Source organism: Gopherus evgoodei, chromosome 19 (genome assembly GCF_007399415.2).
Source record: "Gopherus evgoodei ecotype Sinaloan lineage chromosome 19, rGopEvg1_v1.p, whole genome shotgun sequence".
Lineage (NCBI taxonomy): Eukaryota > Metazoa > Chordata > Testudines > Testudinidae > Gopherus > Gopherus evgoodei.
In genome coordinates this window covers 6,381,322-6,404,829 of record NC_044340.1, presented here as the reverse complement: position 1 = coordinate 6,404,829, position 23,508 = coordinate 6,381,322, and the positions used below count along the sequence as shown (strand labels likewise).

General features: G+C 48.5%; 1 protein-coding gene across 2 annotated transcripts in view; it reads left to right on the top strand.

Annotated features, from left to right (window-relative positions):
- Positions 1 to 23,508, top strand: part of KIRREL3 (kirre like nephrin family adhesion molecule 3) — a 723,719-nt gene that overhangs the window by 674,505 nt on the left and 25,706 nt on the right. For both annotated transcript variants that reach the window (XM_030538379.1, XM_030538380.1), the window contains 2 exons: positions 7,193 to 7,300; positions 20,730 to 20,839. In XM_030538379.1, coding sequence (XP_030394239.1) covers positions 7,193 to 7,300; positions 20,730 to 20,839 — 218 coding nt within the window. The remainder of the gene's footprint in view (positions 1 to 7,192; positions 7,301 to 20,729; positions 20,840 to 23,508) is intronic.

Here is a 23,508-nt window from a genome sequence, read left to right as displayed (position 1 = left end):
GCTAGGTGGACACTGATGTGGGTTTAAGAGTGGCATGAATTGATATAGATTAAGTCTATTGCAAATCGGTTTTATCCAAACCAGAATAAATTAGTCCTAACTCGAACTCATTAGGGCTGGACAGTTTAGATTGTCTTCAGCGAAAGTTCAACTCGGTCTGAGTGCAGATTTTCCCCTTGCCATGCTCCCTGTTCATACAGCCCCATGCCACTGTCATTGCCACGTGATGAAGCTGTCCTGAGCTACAGAGCAGAGCCCAGGGTTGCTGATAACATGTATTGCGGTGGAGACATGTAGCCACGGGAGCCCTAAAAATTGAGACACGATGGTCCTCCGCTCCCATCCCATAAGCCTCTGGTTGGAAGTGGACTATCTATCTGGCCCTGCTAAGCTTCCTGCTTGCAGTTTCTCTGCGTTCCCCCCATCTCCTGTGTTTGAGACAGCAGAACAGCGTGGTGGTGCTGTTACAGATGGGGCTACTGCGAATCAATTTACCATGTTACTGTTTACCTCGTGCAACTCTCTCGTGTCGCCACCATAACCTTGGGGAGCTTTGACCGGTCCTCACACTGAGCACAGCCCTCCACTTAGCTCCAGCTTGATTTGCTTCTGGGGAAAATGAAAGCACTAAGTTTAGATTAGAGGAGAAGGTGTTTTGTGAGCCCAGGCCACGTTCTCCAAATCCAAACATCGCCTCCGAGTGTCACAAACCCGCAGCCTCGACACAGCAGCTGATTTATGCAGGGAGCGCTAAGGATTTCCAGCGGGTGATCGTCACCGTGGTCCTGTAATAACGACAGACAGTGGTGACTGGGGATGGCCCCCAGGAGGGCACACACAAAAGAGTCAAGGTGCAGCGAGAAGGAAACGTTCTCAGAGGCATTTCATATATTCATCCTCTCTCTGTGATTCCAGATCAAATGGGCTCATTTGCCAAGTCGAAGGGCCTTGTTTCTCTAACCGCTCCTCGCATCAGCAACAAGGAAAACCAACCCCACAGCTGGAAAGGAGCTGAGCATTCAGCTGCGTACAGGCCAGTAGTGGCGGCCACTTCTTACCAGTATGTCACAGCGGCCCACTTTCACCTCTGCCCCAAGGTTTTTTTTTGGGGGTGGGGGGCGTACATAAGAATGGCAATACTGGGTCAGACCAAAGATCCATCTAGCCCAGTATCCTGTCTTTCAACAGTGGCCAGTGCCAGGTGCTGCAGAGGGAATGAACGGAACAGGGAACCATCAAGTGATCTATCCCGTCACCCATTCCCAGCTTCTGGCAAACAGAGGCTAGCGACACCATCCCTTCCCATCTTGGCTAATAGCCATTGATGGACCTATCCTCCCTGAATTTATCTAGGTCTGTTTTTAACCCTGTTATAGTCTTGCCCTTCACAACATTCTCCGGCAAATACTTTCACAGGTTGACTGGGCGTTGTGTGAAGAAATAATTCCTCTTGTTTGTATTAAACCTGCTGCCTATTAACTTCATTTGGTGGCCCCTAGTTCTTGTGTTATGAGAAGGAGTAAATAACACTTCCTTATTTACTTTCTCCACACCAGCCATAATTTTATAGACCTCTGTTATATCCCCCCTTATTTGAAAAGTCCCAATCTTATTACTCTCTCCTCATACGGAAGTGGTTCCATACCCCTAATCATTTTTGTTGCCCTTTTCTGAACCTTTTCCCATTCCAGTATATCTTTTTTGAGATGGGGTGACCACATCTGTACACAGTTGTCAAGGTTCTTTCCCCCCTTTGAACTTTAGAGTAGAAATGTGGGGACCTGCATGAACACTTCTAAGCTTAGTTACTAGCTTAGATCTGGTACGCTGCCACCAGCCAGAAATTAGTGTCTGGCACACTTACTTTCTGTCCCCCCAAAACCTTCCCCTCCCTGGGCAGCCTTGAGAGGCTTCACCAATTCCCTGGTGAACACAGATTTAAACTCCTTGGATCTTAAAACAAGGAGGAATTAACCATCCCCCCCTCCTTTCCCCCACCAATCCCTGGTGAGTTCAGACCCAATCCCCGTGGATCTTCAAACAAGGAGGAATTAACCATCCCTCCCTCCTTTCCCCCCACCAATCCCTGGTGAGTTCAGACCCAATCCCCTTGGATCTTCAAACAAGGAAAATCAATCAGATTCTTAAAAATAAAGCTTTTCATTCAAGAAAGAAAGGTAAACATTATCTCTGTAAAATCAAGATGGAAAATGCTTTACAGGGTACTCAGATTCATATAGACTAGAGGGACACCCCCCCCCCGCCCCCACACCCTTAGATTCAAAGTTACAGCAAACAGAGGTAAAAATCCTTCCAGCCAAAAAGAAGCATTTACAAGTTGAACAAACAAACATAAGACTAATCCGCCTTGCCTGGCTATTACTTACAATTGTGAAACATGAAAGCCTGATTCAGAAAGATTTGGAGAGCCTGGATATACGTCTGGTCCCTCTTAGATCCAAGAGCGAACCACACCCAAAACAAAAAGCACAAACAAAGACTTCCCTGCACCAAGATTTGAAAGTATCTTGTCCCCCTATTGGTCCTCTGGTCAGGTGTCAGCCAGGTTTACTATGCTGCTTAACCCTTTACAGGTAAAAGAGACATTAACCCTTAACTATCTGTTTATGACAACAGTATTCAAGATGTGGGCGTGCCATGGATTTATATGGAGGCAATATGATATTTTCTGTCTTAGTATCTATCCCTTTCTTAATGATGCTGAGTAGCGTGAACACCCGCTCCAGCCCCGAGGGGGTTGCAAAAGCCCTGCAGAGGGCTGGAGCTGAGCAAGGGAGTAAAACCCCGGCTGATTGGGGGAAGTGGCTGCAGCTGGGGCCACGACCCAAACTAAGCAACTGGGCCTTATAAGAAGGCCAGGGAAGGCAGAGGGAGCAGTCTCTCTCTGCCTTTAGAGGGAGAAGGGCCTGGCTGCTAGGGAGTGCACCTAAGGTGGTGCAGGGCTGCGGGAAGGCAAGAGGAGCTGGGAAGCTCTAGCCTGGAAACCTCCCCCAGGCTGCAGGCCTAGGGTAAGGCCAACTGAGTACTGGAGTTGCAAAGGGGCAGCCCATGGGTAGACAGAGGGAGTTGATCCAAACCCCTTTGCCTGTGATGAGTGGCTGATACAGTGCAGGCTGGCCCAGTGAATGGGGGCTAAGTGATAATTGGCAGTAGCCAAGACTGAGGCAAAGTGAGGATAGTGGGTGGGGGTTCTCCTTGGAGGGGGAGACCCAGAACTGTGGGGTTACTACCAGAGGGCAGCACCCCAGATAACGGGGCACTGGGTCCTGGGAGGGACACAGGGAGCCAGAGTGAGGTAAGGCGGATCACTGGCCTGCAAAGGGTGCTCTGGAGCTGGGAGGAGCTAATTCCCTCAGATGACCAGTGGGAGGCGCTGCAGGGGTGAATCCACACCCTTACAGATGGCCAACATTCTGCTGCACATTGAGTGGATGTTTTCAGGGAACTATCCACAGTGACTCCAAGACCTCTTTCTTGAGTGGTAAGGGCTAATTTAGACCTCATCATTTTATACGTATAGTTGGGATTATGTTTTCCAATGGGCGTTACTTTGCATTTATCAACATTTAATTTCATGTGCTGTTTTGTGAGGTCCTTTTGTAGCTCTTTGCAGTCTGCTTTGGACTTAACTATCTTGAGTAATTTTGTAGCATCTGTAAATCTTGTCCCTTCACTGTTTACTCTTTTTCCAGATCATTTATGAATATGTAGAATAGGACGGGTCCCAGTACAGACCCCTGGGGGACACACTGCTTACCTCTCTTCATTCTGAAATCTGACCATTTATTCCTACCTTTTAATCAGTTACCAATCCATGGGAGGACCTTCCCTCTTATCCCATGACAGCTTACTTTGCTTAAGAGTCTTTGATGAGGGATCTTGCAAAGGCTGTCTGGAAATCAAAGTACACTCTATCCACTGAATCCTCCTTGTCCACGTGCTTGTTGACCCCCTAAAAGAACTCTAGTAGATGGGTGAGGCATGATTTCCCTTTATAAAAACCACATTGACTCTTCCCCGACAATTGATGTTCATCTATGTGTCTGAGAATTCTGTTCTGTACTGTAGTTTCAACCAATTTGCCCAGTACTGAAGTCAGGCTTACTGGCCTGTAATTGCTGGGATCACTTCTGGAGCCCTTTTTAAAAATTGGCGTCACATCAGCTTCTGTACCAAATGATTGGAGGATGGCTAATTTAAATGATAGGTTTAAAGTAGTTAGTAGTTCTGCAATTTCACATTTGGGTTCCTTCCGAACTCTTGGGTGAATACCATCTGGTCTTGATGACTTATGACTGTTTAGATTCTGAATTTGTTCCAAAATTTCTTCTAATGACACCTCCATCTGGGACAGTTCCTCAGATTTGTCATCTAAAAAGAATGGCTCAGGTTTGGGAATCTCCCTGCCATGCTCAGCTGTGAAGACCGATGCAAAGAATTCATTTAGTTTCTCCAGAACGGCTTTATCGTCCTCGAGTGCTCCTTTAGCATCTCGTTCGTCCAGTGGCCCCGCTGGTTGTTTAGCAGGCTTCCTGCTTCTGATGTACTTAAGAACAAATTTACTATTACTTTTTGTGTCTTTGGCTAGCTGTTCTTCCATTTCTTTTTTGACCTTCATAATTAATTATATTTTTACAATTCATTTCTATTTTCCTTATTAGGATTTAACTTCCACTTTTTAAAAGATGCCTTTTTGCCTCTCGCTGCTTCTTTTACTTTGTTGATTAGCCACAGTGGCACATTTTTGGTTCTCTGTTTGTTTTTTAATTTGGGGTATCCGTTTAAGTGGAGCCTCTATTACGGTGTCTTTCCAAAGTTTCTATGCAGCTTGCAGGGATTTCACTTTTGGTGCTGTACCTTTTAATTTCTGTTTAACTAACCTCCTCGTTTTTGTGTAGTTCCTTTTTTCTGAAATTAAATGGTGCTGTGTCAGGCTGCTCTGGTGCTTTCCCCACCACAGGGATGATAAATGTAATTATATTATGGTCACTATTACCAAGCAGTCCAGCTGTATTCACCTCTTGGGCCAGCTCGTGTGCTCCACTTAGGTTCGAATCAAGAATCGCCTCTCCTCTGGTGGGTTCCAAGAGTAGCTGTTCCAAGAAGAAGTCATTTAAGGTGTCAGGAAACTTTATCTCTGTATCCCTTCCTGAAGTGACAGGTACCCAGTCAATATGGGGATAGTTGAAATCCCCCATTATCATAGATGATTTGTTATTTATAGCCTCTCTAATCTCCCTGAGCATTTCACAGTCACTATCACCATTCTGGTCAGGTGGTCAGTAGTATATCCCTACTGCTATATTCTTATTACTCAAGCATGGAATTACTGTTCACAGAGGTTCTATGGTATAATTTGGTTCATTTAAGATGTTTCTTCATTTGATGCTACCCTTTCTTTCACATAGTGCCACTCCCTCTCCCCCCAGCATGACCTTTACTGTCCTTTGGATATATTTTATACCCTGGTATTACTGTGTCCCATGGATTATCCTCCATTCTGTGATGCCTATTATATCAATATCCTCATTGAATACGAGGCACTCTAGTTCACTCAGCTTTTTATCTAGACTTCCAGCACTTGTATATAAGCACTTTAAAAAGGTGTCACTTTGTAGCTGTCTGCCATTACATGATGTAATTGAATGGGACTGTTCTTCATTCGACTGTTTCTCAGCAGAGCCTACCTGTGCTTTATCATCTTCCATCCTTTCCTCCTTAGGAGGACATCGAGAATCTCCATTAATAGGTCCTCCCCAAGGGAGGTCTCTGCCCAAATCACGTGCTCCTCCGCACCTGTCGGCTTTCCCCCAGCCTTTAGTTAAAAAACTGCTCTATGATCAAGTGCCAGCAATCTGGTTCCATTTTGGTTTAGGTGGAGCCTATCCTTCCTATATAGGCTCCCCCTTTTGCCAAGTTTCCCCAGTTCCTAATAAACGTAGGGAAGAATGTGCTAAACTATAGTTTGGTCGGTTCCATCTCTAAAAAATAACAAGAAGAAAGGGACATAAATCTGATTCCAGCTTGGCTGTTTCTGTCTTGCAATAATTCTCGAGCTGCCTTCTTTTTCTTAATCCCCTCTGCTTGTCCTCTCCTGCCCTCCGCTGGGATCTTTGGCAGTAGCTAGTGTCTAAAATGGAATGAGCCCAGTGAAGTTAGCAGAGTGCACGTCATCTTTTGCCATGATGGCAGAGTGATCTCTGGCGGTGGGGTCCCCAGAACGAGATGGAAGGGAGCTTTGACGGTGCGGTATGATGCAACTCCCAAGGAAATGGATCTCACTGCAAGGCTATGGACTCTACCTGCTATGTAGATGACCCCTTACCCAAAGCCCATTGATGTCAGTGGGACTCTTTCCTCTGCCTTCAGTGAGGTTTGGGCCAGACCTGGGCAGCATTAAATGTAGACAACTAGATATAATTGTGTTAAATACTTGCGATATTAACACGGGGTATTCAGTAGAAGTGCTTGGATGATGATCTCGTTAGAGATTTGCCAGGGGATCACGAGATGGTTGGGACCGACTTACAAACTTCCCTAAAAATGGTTGGTTTGTTTTTTCTGTTGCAAAATTGTGGTCTGGCACTGCTTCCAAAAATCAGCTTTGCAGGCTGGAAATCCCAACGGGGAGCTAAAAAGGAAATTCATCATGGACATAACTACACAAGCATGGAGCAGTCTCTCCCCCGTCACTCCAGCAGCTCCGTTGTTCCAGTCCAGAACCCAGCCGAGGCACCTTCATCTTGAGTTGCAGCACCCTGCTCTTCCAGTCTTAGCCTCCCAACACAGCTCAGCCAATGCAGCTGACCTTATGTTTCAGAGGAGTCTTTGGATTCCCACCCCCGTCCCCATTTAGAGCAGAGCAACCGAGCTATCCAGGGGCCAGCCGAGCGAGTCATACTTGTACGTGTCTTCTCTCCGACACCCTGTGTCCTCCCGAGGACAGTCAAGTTAGTCGAGCTCATTTGTGTTGCACTATGCATCATCTACCCGGTCCAAGACCAGCATAGTTATTGGGCGGGGATGGGCAGGAGAGCTAAGAAGCCAGTGCACAGACCCAACACTCGCCAGGAGTGGGGTTATGGCAGCCAGGGGAGCTTAGGCAGCAGGGCAGGGGAAAGTGATACTCGGACACTTTGGCACCTCACTGGCTCCCTCGTTCCTCTTGCAGAGTCTGTGCCGATGGCGGTGATCATAGGAGTCGCTGTGGGGGCCGGCGTGGCATTCCTGGTGCTGATGGCCACCATCGTAGCCTTCTGCTGTGCACGCTCACAGAGAAGTAAGTGCCTTCCCTTTCTTTCATTTTCAACACAACTGCTGGGACAGACAGAGTCCTGGAAACCGAGCTCACTCGTGTATCCAGAGGAGGGGTGGCTCAGTGGTTTGAGCATTGGCCTGCTAAACCCAGGGTTGTGAGCTCAATCCTTAAGGGGGCCATTTAGGGATATGAGGCAAAAATCTGTCTGGGGATCAGCCCTGCATTGAGCAGGGGGTTGGACCTAGGTGACCGGCTGAGGTCTCTTCCAACCCTGATATTCTGTGAGAGCACGGGGGACGGCAGCAGGAGCTTCCCAGCTACTGTCCTTCCCTTGATCTCGGGATGAAAGGGGAGTGCAAATCCATAGCTCTGCCAGCTCTGTAGGCTGATGGGGACACCTGCCTGCTAAGAACTTGTCTGAGATCAATCGATCAATGGTAACCAACTCTTTGGGTCCTTCATCTCTGGGCTGAGCCTGTAGCAGCAACAAGTCGCCTATCCCAGGGCCAGCCCCCTGAGCTAGCGGACTGTGCTAAATTCTTGTCTCGGGGAGATGTCGTGCAGAGGTGGCGGCAACCCGACCCACAATGCATCGGCAGCCTGACGGCTGGCCAATCTGTTCATAGAGCGCCACTGATGGTGGCTTCGTCCAGCAGAGGGTCTGCAGGCCACTGGCCTGGTGGAGTCTTGAGGGCCTGAGACTTGTCTACACTGTGAGGAATGCAGACTGCAATACCCACTTGTGCTGTGGGAGCCTTACCAGCACAAGGGATTAAAGTGCAGGCGGAGGAGAGGGTGACACTGGGGCAGTGGGTATGTAAGAAGCGAACAGGGTAATTCACAGAGGAATTCCATACTGAATTCACCAGCCTGACACCGAGGTAATACATTTATCACATGTGGCTACAGAATGTTCCACACTACTTTGCAGTCGCCAGGTAAAGTGATGTCATATGGGCAGGATACAAATCTTGAAGTAGTTTTGGCCTCTGATCTAGAAGCAGGTGCCAAGTGTGTTCCAGATTCTATTTTATTTTTGTCCACTTGATCATTCTAAAATATGCATGTTCAGAATAAGAAATTCCAGTCTCTAGTGTTTCTGTAGGGCCTAGGGTGTTATGTGCTTTGCTGCAGTGGGACTATAAATTAAAATGACACGAAAGGCGCAGGTAAAGGAATGAAGGGGTAAACAGCTCAGGATCGTGTTGCCTCATTAAAAAACACCACAGAGAAATGAAAGCATGACGGTTGGCTAAATGAAAAAGGATCAAACCATCAGGGAAAGGAGCGTGCTTGTGTTGAGCATCTAAAACAGCATTTGAGAACAAGCAATCCTTGACAGTGCTTCCAGCTACAGGGACTCTGCAACAGAAACAGCCGCTCCCAAGCTGTTCGTAAGCTCTTTGGTTGCCAGTGAAATGCGGCTGGTTTTCCTTTTTGATTGTTTGCAAAGAAATCAAAGAGCCCCAATTCCTCCTGGACTTGGGTAGCAAACGGCTAGCCTCGTACAGCAGCAACGTGTGCGCTTTTCAGAGCAATAATGACGTCTGGTTTTGAACTCTCCCAAACCCCATTTGTGGCTCTTGCAGATATTAGCAAATGAAATCTTGGGCAGTCATTCCTCTTGCATTTTGGTAACTAGTTGTGATGGGCCGGAGATGAGCCAGTTCAGTTTTGCTGGGATCGTTCAGCAACGATGTGCGATTCGAGCAGCCTGACAGAAAATGGGCCAAATTGTTGTTACCTTTGTCAATGGTCAGACATAATCAGCCACGCTTTTCCCCGTCGCCTTTAGATAGTCACACGTGCAGCGTATCGTTCCGAGGAGCGGGGGTGCGTGTGGCTCATTGTACGCTTCTTACTTGATGGAACCGGATGGTGCTGGGTTCTTTATGGGACATACGCTCTCACGTGAATGCAATGATGATAGATCAGATACGCAACAGAGGCCGCCAAGGCTTAGAGCGGGAAGCAACGCCAGAGATTGAACGTGTCAGTTACTCAAAGACTTGGACAGTTGGAATAGCAACTGGCGTGCTGCTGCCTGCTCTCTCAAACCTTTGCAGTAGAATTCAGAGGTCGCCTGCTGTCTGGCTCTCTGTGCTTTGGTAGGTCTGCTTGGCCTCATCAGCCTTAGCTGTCAAAGATTCCTCACGCCCTTCAGCAGAGGAACATCTCCACTTTTTCCCACTTCCTCAAAAGTGTTCAGGCACCTTCCACCCCCTGGTTTCAACAGCACCTCTGAGGATCTGGGCCTTTGTCTCTTTGTGCCTCAGTGCCCTGTATGTATAATCTGGATAACGGCTGTCGTCGCTGCCGGGGCAGTGGGGTGGGGAGTGAGTTGCAGTGCTGCTGTGCTTGAGTGATATTTAAACTTGGGTGCTCCAGATTAGGCACCTCAAGAAATGATGCAGTCCTGAACGTACAAAGTTTCCGTGGATTTCAGTGGGGCTGCATGGCTGTCACCGAGAGCAGATCTTGGCCCCATGAGTGGCATGAAACAAACAAGTGAGCATGAAGCAAGCTTGAAATGTCTGTCTGTTGCCTTTTGGGGTGCAGTCCAGAGCAGTGAGGGGCTGTGTTGCTGCCTGCCTGTAACCCTGAGTGCCTTAAATGCTCCGCTGCTCTGGTCACAGCCAGCCAGCAGACAAGCATGCTGAATCCTGCATGTCTGGGCCGTGCAGCTGTGGGTCAGTGCTTAGGACCTCAGCAGCCTGCCTACCAAACAGCCCCACCCTGCATCCACCAGCTTTGGTCACACCTGGCAGGATGACCCCAACGCACCACCGGTTCTGACTGTCCCCAAAATCACCTGTGTGAAAGTGGCCAGCCCCCCTCCTGGAGCATGCCTAGAAAGAATAAGGTTTGCTTGCACCTTAAAGAAAGAGACCATACCCAACAGTTTGCCACCTTAACGGGACTTAACAATTCCTTCATTTCAAACGCAGTCCTGGGTTGGTTTAGATTAAAGTTTATTCACAACAGGCTGAAGGTTAAGCGATGCCAAGCACAATAAATAATGGCGGAGCCGGTTACCAGCCAATAGAAGTGAAAACACATCTAAAACTTAAGGGAGGAAGCTACAGTCTCTTTGTTTAAGATGGTTTCGCTCACCAATTACTTTGGGTCCAGCATGGCTGACTGTCTATCTGTGACAATCTTCCACAGAAGTAGGAAGTGCTGGTTTCTCTCATCCTCATAAGAAGAGGAAGCTGGCATCTCTCTGTCCCTCATACTCTCAAAGAATTGCCTTTGTTCTCCAAGACAGGGAGGCCTCCTGGGAGCTCAGTCTCCCAGGCCTCTCTGGGGTGCAGGAGCCATGTTAATTTTCTAGCACTTGAGTTCAGGCTCAAAACAAACCCCACTAGTTTTGCTTGCTAGCTTTGTTTACGGCTAATACGTAAATGGTCCTTTGTCTAGGACAGCCCTTCTTATTGCCTTTACCTAGGCTAAGCTGTCTTCTTAAACCTGGTCTAGTTACGCTGGAATTCGTAACTTCACATACAAGAATAACGCATGCATTTTCTGACGATATTAATGACCAGCGTGCTGTCAGTTTGAAGCGAGACCTCACGAGGCGTAGGTTGTCCAAACAGCACTGCAGTACTGTGTGAATATAGGGGCGTAGAGGCACAATAGCACATGCTGCCTCGCCTCGGAAATATACAGCAAGGGAAAAGCAGAGGAATAAATATCCACCTCGCTTATTAACAGATGGGAGCCCTGCGCAGCAGAGCAGATCTTGTTGTTAGCCCAGCAGACCAAGTACTGAGGCCGGTAGCTGTAGGGTCTGTAGGCAGGGCCTGATTCCTGCCATCAAAATCATTGCCCGCATGAAACCAAGAAGAACAGGCAGTTGCACTTAAAGCACGGCACTCGGGAGAACTGGGCTCAGCTCGTGGTTCCGCCACTGAACTCTGTGTGACCTGGGGCAAGTCACTTCACCTGACCTTCCCTCAATTTCCCCATCTGTAAAATGAGGATGATGATGCTTCTCCATCTCACAGGCAGGTGGCCGATAAAGCCATGGATGTTAGAGGCGTGCGGGTAATACAATGATCAGGGCCATGCGTCATTAGATACTTGGCTCAACTCCAGGTGAACGTCTAGGCAGGATTGGCACCCAACCTGGGCCTCCCATACTCTTAACTGGATTAAGGTGCTCCTCGGCGTTTGGATTGGTGCATGCCAGTTAGATCACAGAGCCTGTCCCCCTACAAAGCTAGGCAAGAGTCCCCCGGTAGAGGCCACATCAGAGATGTAATTGATCCTAGCCACAATTGAGATTTCCTTTCACTAACTTCAGTTTTAACGGGCCGAAGCCAAAAGAGGTTCAGATCGTGGTCCAAAATCAATAAATAAATGAGGAAAACGGATCAAATGCCCAAGCTCGGTGCAGGGCATTTGTTCCCGTGCAGCCATCTGTCACGCAGCCTGTCTTCCTTCTGGGAACCTGCTCCAATGGTTCCGTTCCCCACTCAGACAGAAGGGAGCTCTCGCCAGTTTGTTTCAACAGCTTTGTGGGGTCAAAGCCTGCTCAGGCAGCAGATGCTGTCACAGGGACGCTGTTGGGCTGGCACTTGATAAACAATGTGTGTGGGAGACAGTTGTGCTAATGAAACGCGCTGCTCGCTCAGAATGCCAGAGGAAGGGCTGCGGGTAACCTTTGTGCTTTGCGGCCACGCTTGGGGTAGCAGCGATGTGGCTGACAGTTGACTAGGCTGGCTTGCCTCATGGACAAAATGGCACCGGGGGGTGGTTTAGAGCCAGAATTGGCTGTGAAACAGCTGAGCGTACGGGACCAGATTGTTCACAAGATCCCTATATCCCATTATAAATGGGCAGATTTTAAAAAGACAACTTGGGTGCACATCTTCAGAAAATCTGGCCCAGTGTGTCACGACGGGAGCCTGGGTGCAGGGCGGTGGATAACCTATCCCTGATAGTGGCTGCTAAGCCCTGGCACAGGTGGCCCAGTGTATATCCCCCAAAGCTGGGCTTGGAGCCCCAGCCTAGAGCATCTCTGGGGGAGGGGTATTGGTTCTAGTGTGCAAAAATGGCACCTTCCTACTCGACAGAGCTGCTCGGCTCGTATTCAGCATCAGAGCTGCTTCCCTTAATGACACAGGTACATTGTATTCTGTTGGGCTGCCATTAGCCCAGCAGAGCAAGCTCAGCTCTGGGACAGGTCACTAGGAGTCTTTCTTTTTGTGCATTAGCAACAGAATGGTTCACCGAGTTCCAATCAGTTACACCTGCAGGCAATAGGGGTCCCGCAGGTGACATAATTTGAAGGCTCTAGTGTTTCGTGGGCCTCACTGAAGGAAGGAGTTGGTATGTAGATCTTTTCGTACTGGCGATGAAACAAAAAAACCAGCTTGACTCTCAGATCCTGGGGTAGTTTATCGGACTAGCAACAATTCATCGTGTAAACTGGATACAGTGAAACCGGTGTCACTGAAAGACACTAAATATGGAATTTCCCTCTTCTTAGGGTGTCATTTTTAGAGAGCGGATGTTGCATGCACTTTGCAGATGCCCAGTTGAGGGCATTTGCCTCTGAAGGACTGAATCTGTAGCTTCTGTGACACAAATGGAGCCTTACTTAGCCAAGATATCATGAGCTAGACAGACAGTTAGGCTGAATAGCAGCAGTAATTCCCTAACAATAAGAGCTTGTCTACAGCTGAAATAATGATACAGTGGCACCTCTGTAGCACTTCAGGGTAGACCGGGGTGGGCAAACTTTTTGGCCTGAGGGCCAAGTCGGGATTCTGAAACTGTATGGAGGGCCGGGTAGGGCAGGTTATGCCCCCGCGCCCAAACAGCCTGGCCTCTACTCCCTATCTTCCCCTCCCACTTCCTGCCCCCAACTTCCCCCTCCCAGAGCCATCCAACCCCCTCTGCTCCTTGTCCCGACTGCCCTGACCCCTATCCACACCCTCCATGACTCCCATGCCTTGTTCCCTGTCCCCTGACAGCCCCGCACCTCCAGAACCTCCGCCCCATCCAACTGTCCCCTGACTGCCACCTGGGACCCCCTACCCCTTATCCAACTCTCTCGCTCCCTGCCCCCTTACCATGCCACTCAGAGCAGCAGGATTGGCAGCCGCACCGCCCTGCCAGAGCCAGCCACGCCGCTGCCCGACAGGAGCTCACAGCTCCGCCGCCCAGAATGCTGGTGACACGGTGAGCTGAGGCTGAGGCTGCAGGGCAGGGAGGATGGCAGGGGAGGGGCTGAGAGCTACCCTCCCTGGCTGGGAGCTCAAGGGCCGGGCAGGCTGGTCCTGCGGGCCATAGTTTGCCCACCTGGGGTGTAGACCCTCACTACAGTGATGGGCGGGGATTTCCTATTGGCATAGATACCTCAACACCCAACAAGTTGGTAGCTAGGTTGATGGCAGAATTCTCCCGTTTGTTTTTTTCAGACCCAAGTGACATAGCTGCACCAACCTCGCTCTTTAGCGTAGACCGGGATGAAAATGGTAGATGAGTCTCTCCCGGAGGCTAATGGAGGGATCGTTAGTTGAATTATTCAAAACAATAGTAGTGTGTGCTGCAGCAAACAATCCTGCGCTGCACCTCACAGAAGGCACTAGGTGACCCAGTCATAAAGTCAGAGTTTCTCCATCGCAGAGCTGAGATGCTCTTGAAATCTGCTAGTCAGACCCCATTTCTTCTCGAGAGCAGGAAAAGCCTGACACAGCTATGGCCTGTACAGCAGGGATTAGGGCAGGCAATTCCCGTTACTGCTTTACACAGAAGCAGCAAAGCGCCTCACAAACAAATTACAGAGATAGGAAGTGGAGAGTTACTCGGGGGCGGGGGGGGTCTTTTAAACTAGTTTTAATACACCTCTGTTGGTCTTTCTTTTATGACAAGACAAGTTATGTAAGGGTAACCCCCTGAGAAATGGCTCTACAAGGTAATAATTGGCTTTTCCTTGTGATGAAATGCAGTGGCCTGAACCCGAGGAACATTAGTCTTACTCTAGGACAGCAGAAAGGAAGCTACAAGAAACCGCAACAGAAAAAAACAGAGCGAAATCATTCTGCTAGCATCTCAAGGCTTGGAATGTTCCATGCTGCTGCTTTCAGGGGTTGACCTGTGTGCCAGCCTGAGTAGGGTGGGGGTAGAGGGTGAGGTTTGGATTTCGAGGAAGATGTTATCAGGAGAGGGTTAAAGGAAAGTATAGAATGAGAGTGAGGGGAGTAGTGGGGGCAAAAGCCATATCTGGCTTTAAGACTAAGCTTGATAAGTTCATGGAAGGGATGGTATGATGGGATAGCTTAATTTTGGCAATTGATCTTTGATTATCGGCAGATAAGTATGCCCAGTGGTCTGTGATGGGATGTTGGATGGGATGGGATCTGAGTTACTGCAGAGAATTCTTTCCTGAGTGCTGGCTGGTGAGTCTTGCCCACATGCTTGTGGTTTAGCTGATTGCCACATTTGGGGTCAGGAAGGAATTTTCCTCCGGGGCAGATTGGCAGATGCCCTGGAGGTTTTTTTGCCTTCCTCTGCAGCGTGGGGCATGGGTCACTTGCTGGTGGAGTCTCTGCAGCTTGAGGTCTTCAAACCACAATTTGAAGACTTCTATAACAAACCCCTAACCTATGTCCGAGTTATTGAAGTGGATGGGTAGGGTTCTGTGGCCGGCTTTGTGCAGGAGGTCAGACTAGGTGATCATATTGGTCCCTTCTGACCCTAAAGTCTATGATGGAGTGACTCAGAGAAGGAGATAAGCAGCTGAGGAGCCTTTCAGCTATAATAGGTTCAAATCCAGTCCAGTTCAGTAGTGGCCCAAAAATTCTGAGAACGGTTGAGTGCCCTGGATCGAGTGAGTCTCAGCTGCTGATGGACACGTCAGTGCCCATAATGAGCTTCCCTTTGGCAGTGTTGGAAGGACAGCCAAAGGGGCATAGGCCAAGCAGGTGCAAGTGCCCTCTAGTGCCGAGCAGAGGATGGCTGCCCTGTGCTGCTTCTGTTGTGTAGTCCGCAGATGATTTCGGACCCCATACCTGTCAATGTAGCACATTGAGCCGTTGCGTAAATTAACTGAGCAGTGAAGAAACACGGAGGTACTGGCCTGTGCAGTGATGGGACCTGCCCCGTTTCAGAAAATTCATTTCTCCAGGATTAATCCTAGAAATGTTGGGCTGGAAGTGGCAGGGAGAGGTCATCTAGACCAGCCTCATCTACTAAGGCAGGACCAAGTACCTGTAGAGTGGCCCTGACAGGTGTCCAGCCTGATCTTTACAAACCTCAAATGATGGGGATTCCACAACCTAACTTCCCTGGGTAATGTGTTCCAGAGCTTAACTAACTGCTCTTGCAGTTAGAACATGTTGTCCTAATATCTACCCTTCATCTCCTTTGTTGCAAATGGAGTCGGTTACTTCTTCTCCTGCCTTCTGTGGACAGGGAGAAAAATGGATCCCCATCCTCTCTGTAACAAACCTTAATGATGTGTTTGGAGACTGTTCCCAGGTCCCTCCTCGGTCTTCTCTTCTCTAGACCAAACACGCTCAGTTCTTTCAAGCTTTCCCAATCGGTCATTTTTCTGAACGTTTGATCATTCTCCTCTGGACTCGCTCTAATTTGTGTACCTCTTCCTTAAAGGGTGGTGCCCCAAACTGGACAAGGTACTCCAGCTGAGGCCCCACTAGTACCAAGTACAGCAGGACAATTACCCCTGAGTTTTATATATGTCGCTCCTGTTAATGCACACCAGAATGCAATTAGCCTTCTTTACCACAGTGTTACGCTATGGGTCTGAATCTATTTGTGATGCACTATAACCCCCAAGTCCTCTTCAGCGGTGCTGCTGCCTTGCCACTTATTCCTCATTGTTTTTTTTTTCCTTCCTAAGTTCAGTACTTTGCACTTGTCTTTCTTTACTGAATGTCATCTAATTGATTTCAGACTGATTATTCAATTGATCCAAAGCATTCAGAATCTAATCCTGCCCTTCAAAGTGCTTCCAACCCCTCCAAGCTGCCCTCCTACAAATTTTAAGCTTATTCTCCACTCCATCATCCAAGTCCTTAATGAAAAATTGAATAGTACCAGCCCCAAGACGGACCTTTGTGAAACGCTACTCGATAAGCCCCCTTAGTCTGACGGCAAACCGTCAGTCTGCTGTTTTGAGTTCAGTCTTTCAAGCAATTGTGCACCTAATTTATAGTAGTATTCTGTAGACCATATTTCCTTAGTTTGCTTGAATACGTCTAGCTGCTCTCAAGCGATGTCTGCCCTTAAACTGCTACAATTGCCCAGCTGTATCTGCACCTCCGTAGCACTCCAGTGTAGACACTAACTACATGGCTGTGAGTAACCCATCTCTCCCAGAGGCAGTAGCTAGGTTGATGGAAGAATTCTTCCATTGTCCTAGTTGTGATAAGAACAGATTGATAAATTGATTAGAAATTACAAAAAAAAACCTCCGAAGCCTAATCAAGTAGCCGTACTTCCTTTTATAGCATTAATACGTACAGTTTCTGATGGTATTAATCACTAGTGCGTATTAGGATTTGATGAAATACCTTACGCTAGACACTTTTCTAAGACAGTAATATTGTGTAACAATCATCGGTTGATTCCTTTGTTTATCGCTTGAGGTTCAGACCCCTGGGCTTTATAGCCCAGAAAGATATAGTTTCTCTTCTCTGCTGGAAGCTGTCTCCTCTGCTTGTTAGCTTTGTTTACCCAGTATATAAATGGACCTTCATTGTTTCTGCCTGGCAATCAGGCTGGTTAGAGAAGCAAATGCATTCCTTTGTCTAGGCAGACCTTCTTACCAAATCCCCCCTCCCCCCCCCGGCACGCCTGCTTTACACACAGTCATAATTCCAGTTTATATCCATAATTCTTCATACACACCATGTACATACTTGCTGAAAGAACATTAATGATCAGAGCCAGGGCCGGCTGCAGGCACCAACTGGCCAAGCACGTGCTTGGGGTGGGGCGGTGCTTGGAGGGGGAGGGCTTAGGCGGCGTGCCACTTGTGTGTGTGGGGAGCGGGAGTGTTACAGCGGCATGGCGCTTTATTTTTTTGTTTATGTATGTGCTTGGGGCAGTAAAAAAGTTACAGCCCACCTTGATCAGAGCATTGTGTTAGGCCTGACATACTTACGGCACCTGACAAGAGTTGCTGACACAGAGTAGTGACCCACGAATGGGTCTCTGTGTCTCAGGAATTTAAGGAACTAATTGAAGCAATCTCAGAACCATTAGTGCTTATCTTTAGGAGCTCAGGGAAGTTGGGTGAGGGCCCAGTGGACTGGAGAAAAGCAAGCGTGTAACCCCTGTCATCAAAAAGGGGGGAAAAGCAGACCAGGAGCACTATGAACGTGTCAGTTTGTTCCAGATCTCGAAGTCAGTTTGTTCAAACCCAGAGGATAATAGGTTGGTGTGGCATGATTTGTTCTTAACAAATGCAGGTTGGTTATTTTGTCTCACCTAATTTCCTCCTTTGACAGAGTCATCAGTCTAGGGGATGGGAGGGAAGAAGTGGATGTGATCTCTCTGGACTTGAGTAAGGCTGGCCCCTGTGACATTCCAATAAGCCAACTTAGCAACATCACTGTGGCGTGTGGATTTAAACAAAGCTGCTCAGCTGCATAGGGCCCCTGAAGTAAGAATCCCAGCTTGTTAGCATAAGAAGAAAAAATCAGTTACACCGCACAGTGTCCCACAACTTTGGCAAAATTCCCTGCTGGTTTCATCTGACCTGTTGTGGCTTGTTTGGAGGCAGCATAGGCTCATGGATAAAGCTTGTCCTGGCTCTGAGATTGACCTGTCGTACGACCTTGGGCAAATCGCTTCATGTATTTATGCCTTTGTTTCTCTGTCTAGCTAAAGGATCTATTCAGCCACCTGTGTAAAGTGCTTTGACATCTATGGATGAAAAGCACTAAGGTTTATAATTAGAGCAATGCAAATAACTTTTTATTTCTTTTAGTTCAGTGGCTAAGCCAAAAAAAAAAAGATGAAAATTCAATTTTTTTTCAGGTCTATTCGGTTTGAGTGGAAATGAAACATTGGTTTTTCTTTTGGAGGTGTCACTTGAACGGGAGGTGGTGATCAGACTGAAGTAAAATTCAAAAAAAAATCAGTGCAAATCAAAAAACTGAACTTCCATTTCAAAAATGTCTAAAGGAAGCATTTTGGGGGCGGGGGGGAGGTGTGTGTTTTTTTTTTTCCCCAGTTAAAAAAAACAAAAAACCAAACCCCACACAGCACTAAAACAAACAGGCAAAATCAACATGAATTTGCGAAATGTTTCAGTTGGCCCAAATCTGCATTTGTCACCTGGGGGGGGGGGGGCGAATTTCACCAAAAAATTTCACCCAGCTCTAATTATGAGAATTAGCTGCAGTTTTCCCACAGGCTTTTCTCCCTGTATGGGGCCCAATCCTGTGAGTCCCTGAAGGTGCTCAGTGCTGCACAGCATCAGGCCATCTAGCACTTGTCTCTTTTAGGTCGTGAGGGGATCAGTGAGGAACCAAGAGATGTAGTCTGAGACTCTGAGACTTTATCATCTCGTCCACTCCAAGGGAGAACAAGTGTGCCCTAGTCACTTCCCCACCCCTTCCTGATCATGCACGCACACCTTTCCTCCCAGCTGCACACCTTGCCTGTGGCCAGTTACAGTAGCTGTTCTCATGGGAAAGCAGAGGGGGGATGTATTTGTAGCTTTCAAACGGGATTCAGCCCCTGGCAAGTGCTTCGCAGCCCACCGGCCAACAGTTTGAGAGCAGTGGCCTAAGACCTTTAACTAAACAGATGTCTTTGGAACACCTTCAAAATCTAGTTGGTTCTCAACGTTTATTGTTAGAGGAGGCCTGAGCAAATTTGGGGGCAGCTCTGAAGGGGGCAAAGGTAAGGTGGTGGTAGAACCTAGGGATTTGGTTCAACCCATTGGAGAGACAAGAGCCAGTCCTGCTCTGCAGACCCAGCTCTCGGTCTGGAGGCAAACATCAAACGTAGGGCTGTTTGGCGCTGGCTATTTAGATTCACGTCCATCGCCGCTTGCCGTCTCAGGCTCGGCTCTTTTCTCTCAAAGGCCTGCCGGTTGGGGCTTTGGTTTTCTTTTTCAAAACAGCTTCTTCAAAGGGCTACCGCCATCCTTTGGGAAACCAAAAGGAGGAAGTTGTTCCCGAAACAACCCTGCCCGTAAGTCCCATTTCCCTTCCTAATGCATGTGAGGGCTGCAGGGCAATTGCACATGCCTCAGTTGGGGTTCCCAAAACAACGGTTAACTCTTTGTTCATTCCTTAGTCCCATGTGGCCAAGGCCTCTCCGTGCTCTCGTATCACCCGGGACGTGAAGAACTTTGGCAAGGCTTTTCTCACGGGGTTCCCAACCCAAGCGAAAGGAGGATGTGCCAGAAGTAGCCTGAAAATGTCTATTTTAACTCTGTTAGGACCGGCTAGGAAACAAGAATCCTGTTTTGCAAAACACTGGGGTTTTGGCATTTGCTTTTGTTCTGCATCAGAATATAATTAGAGCTTCTGAAAGCAGGTGGGGGGGTGGATGGATGAGGGCAGCGGAGGTGTGTAACAATTTGGATATTGTCCATTCTGCAGTCTCTTGCTGCTTCGCTTTCACTGGCTTTGACCAGAAATTCCTTCACAGCAACACATAGCGATTTTGACACATCAGTATTGTCCATTGAAAAACTCCTGCCCGGTTCTACTCCCAGTCCAGTGTTATAGGTGCCAGAGGTTTGGGTGACAATATGCTACCAGAGAAAGTAAAAACCGAGGCTTGTCCTTTTGTAACCCCTAGAGATTACTTTATCACTGTGCCCGCATTCCTGCAGCCTCACACACTGGAAAGCTTCGGTGACCCATTTGCATTCTGTGCCTTGCTGGTATTGTAGAGGTCCCATTTTGATCCTTCAGGTCAACATGGATGCACACCCAGACTGCCTAGCTCTCCAATGCTCTACCCTTTTAGAATCACCATTATGAACCGTCCATTATTTCAAAGCTGATACCGTGATCCCTCCCCCTCGCTCAGGAACAGAGACTGCACTTCTAATTCTAGGCTACAGGCCTCCAGCACTTGATCTAAAGGCTTATAGTCAACTGGACACACCAAAGTTCCTCACTTGCTTTCATTGAGAAGCTGTGCAGTGTGCTGTTAAATAACCGCTATGCTCCACCTTGGAGGTGGCAGCATTTCAGTGGTGTACTAACCAAGGTCTGCATATTATTTAAGTGCCTTGTTAAATGTCACACAGCTCAATTAGTGTTGGCAAAACACATTGCAGTTTGCCAGTTGCAAATGGCAAACAGAGAACCTGTCACTGAGGCGGTTGATTTCTTTATCGGATCTATTAACGGTGACAGTTGTTCTCAGTTATGACATATGTCGGGAGGGGGTTTGCTCAGCTGTCACGACAGCATGCGAGTCACACCTTTGCCCTCTCTTTGCTCAGATCTGAAAGGCGTGGTTTCGGCCAAGAACGATATCCGCGTCGAGATTGTACATAAGGAGCCCGCCTCGGGCAGGGAGACGGAAGAACACCCGACCATCAAGCAGCTCCTGGTAAGGATTTATTCCCTTTCACGTGTCAGTCTGTGTCACCTTTGACAATAAGGAGGGCAGGCACGTGCAGGTTGGTGCACTAACGCCCGCCGAAGGCAGCGGCCGCTCTGCCAAAATCTCACAGCCGTCATGCCGACTCGTAAGTTTCACTGCCATAAAAACTCCTTGCGTGCAACTTTGCTAATGAAGAGGAAGAGCTGGGGGAGGTTCATTAGCATAGCTCAGCAGCCCACCGGGCTAATTGCAAGGAAAGTTTGCCACCTCCATAAGGAAATTGCTGCAAACTGCAAATGGAGGCACAGTAGGCTGCACAATATATAATAATCAACTAATTAGTGGGGAACAACTGTGCTAGGCGGCAAAGAAGCCTTGGAGATTTATACGTGCACAAGAAGCATATTTGCATGCAGTCGTTTGCAGGTAGAGATGGTTCATTTTGGTAGTGTCGTGCCTTCGCAGCATGCCACTGGGCCATGTCATGACCTGCGGGAGCCTCAGGCTCTCATGTCTTAGAGAGTCAGGAGAACTGCACGAAGCAGCATGGACGAGTCAGGTGGTGGCGCGCCAATGCCCCACCGTGACGCTAGAGAGCCCTGGGCAGCCGGAGGTGCTGTCTTTCTGGGGACATGTGAGTTTGGGCCCTCTGGGTCAACCGAGACCTTCGGGAGACCCTGGCCTATTACCAGTGGGGGTTAATATGGGCTGCATCTTTGTCCAGCTGACTCAGTGGCTGAGACCGGGGGTGGGCTCTGCTTTGCCACAAAAATCCAGCGAGGGTGTTGGAGTGGAACTTGGGCTCTGAAACCCAAGCAGGAACGGCTATTCTGAGCAGCGTAGCACGACCCTGAACCGGTAGACGTGGGCTCGGAGTCTCCCTGCCACGGGAGGATTTAGCCGTATAGACGTACCCTAAGTCGCCGGTTCCAAACTAGCCGGGGTCATTTGTGATGGAACGTCCTTACTGACAGAAGGCTGTCGGGGAGCCTTGTGCCATGAGCTGATGGGAATGGCTAGCTGAGGCCAGAACTGGGTCTGCACCCGACTTGCCAGTCTCAGCACAGGCCCAGCGTAGGGTTGGTTCCAGAGACACGACTCTCCCTTTCCTGTGCCACATGGTTTGTGGCTGGAGTGTAGCGATCAGGAAAGTATGGCATAAACCTTGCACTAGCATGGTCTGTGCCCCGGGGACTCGTTAGGTCTGCTAGTTGCAGCCCCTCAAATCCAGAGTGCATAAGCCAAGGTGACCGCACAGCACTCGGCACCTGATACAGGTGAATTATTGCTATTGCAAGGTCTTTCTAAGTGGGAGCCAAGGGCCAGCATGTGGAGGGGCAACCTCCATCTACAGATCTTCCCCTGCTTGTGCAGAAATGGGAGAGGATAGGGTTTGGGGCTGCAGGCAGCTCCACTCCATTTGGTTGAGGAAGTAATCTAGGGAGGGATACGTCCCTCCCTCATGCTCCATGGGGACTGTGGGTGATGTTACCCTAGCTTGAGTCTGTGCTACATTTCCTTCAGGTGCACGAGTGGGGAACCCACCTGCCTTGTGACAAAGTTGGGTGAGAGGCAATCACAAGAGCCACTGGGCATTCTCGGGCCTACTCCAAGATATCTCCCGCAGGATGGGTCAATCCCATTGCCAATGGAAGACTGCAGGGGAGCCTTGTGGATGCCTTAACCTATCCCTTGCCCTCCAGGGGTAGACTGAGCTCCTTCATGCCTGCGCTGTTGTCTGTATCCAGGAGCGCCTTGGTCACTTGGTCGTATCATCATGTTGTCATTGACTGCCAAGGTGGCATCCTTCCCTAAATGCAGACAGTCAGTGCAGTTTGGTGGGCTCTTGTCCCAGCAATGATGACACTAGACACTGGACACCTTATGGAGGCCTTAATCCTGCAAGGTGCAAGCACAGGCGGCAAAGAGCTAAGAGCAAATATAGAAAATACAAGCTGAGTGTGGAACAGCTGACCCAGATCTTAAAGAAGGGGGTACATACATCACAAGGTGACATGCAATTGCAGGACTCTCCCCTCTGGTCTGCAGTTACATTATTCAGTATTTCTAGCAGGCCCCTGGCAATGCCACAAGCTATGCAAACAAACAGCAAAAGATGCAGCTGCACTGCCCCAAGGACTGACTTATTTTGCTTACTTAAGAGGATGATTCTACAAGAAACAGCTTCCTCTGAACGCACAACCATGGGACGGGGAGGCCAAGTTTCTGTGCTGGACTCTGTTCATGTGACATGGGGAAAGGCACACCCCCTGCTGAATGACTGTTACCTCTGTGAAGTGGAACTAATGATCAATAAAGCCCCCTTTAAATGGATCCAGGAACTAGATAACTGAAAAATGTTAAAGTAGCTGCTATTGGGAAAACACAAAGGGTGTTTCTAGTGGAATTCCACAAAGATTAGTACTGGTCCCTGATGCTTTGCAACAGTCTTATCCGCTCTCTGAAGATAAATATAAGATCACCGCTTATAAGATTATGGATTATACAGAGAATTGCAGAGTGGTAAAGAATGAGGGGGACGGTCACAGATTGCTTTGTAAGCTAGACCCGTTCCTACAAAATGTGTTTTCATTAGAGTGACCGCACAGCAAATGTGAAAAATCAGGACAGGGGCTGAGGGGGTAATAAAAGAAAAGAGAGACCCTAAAATCAGG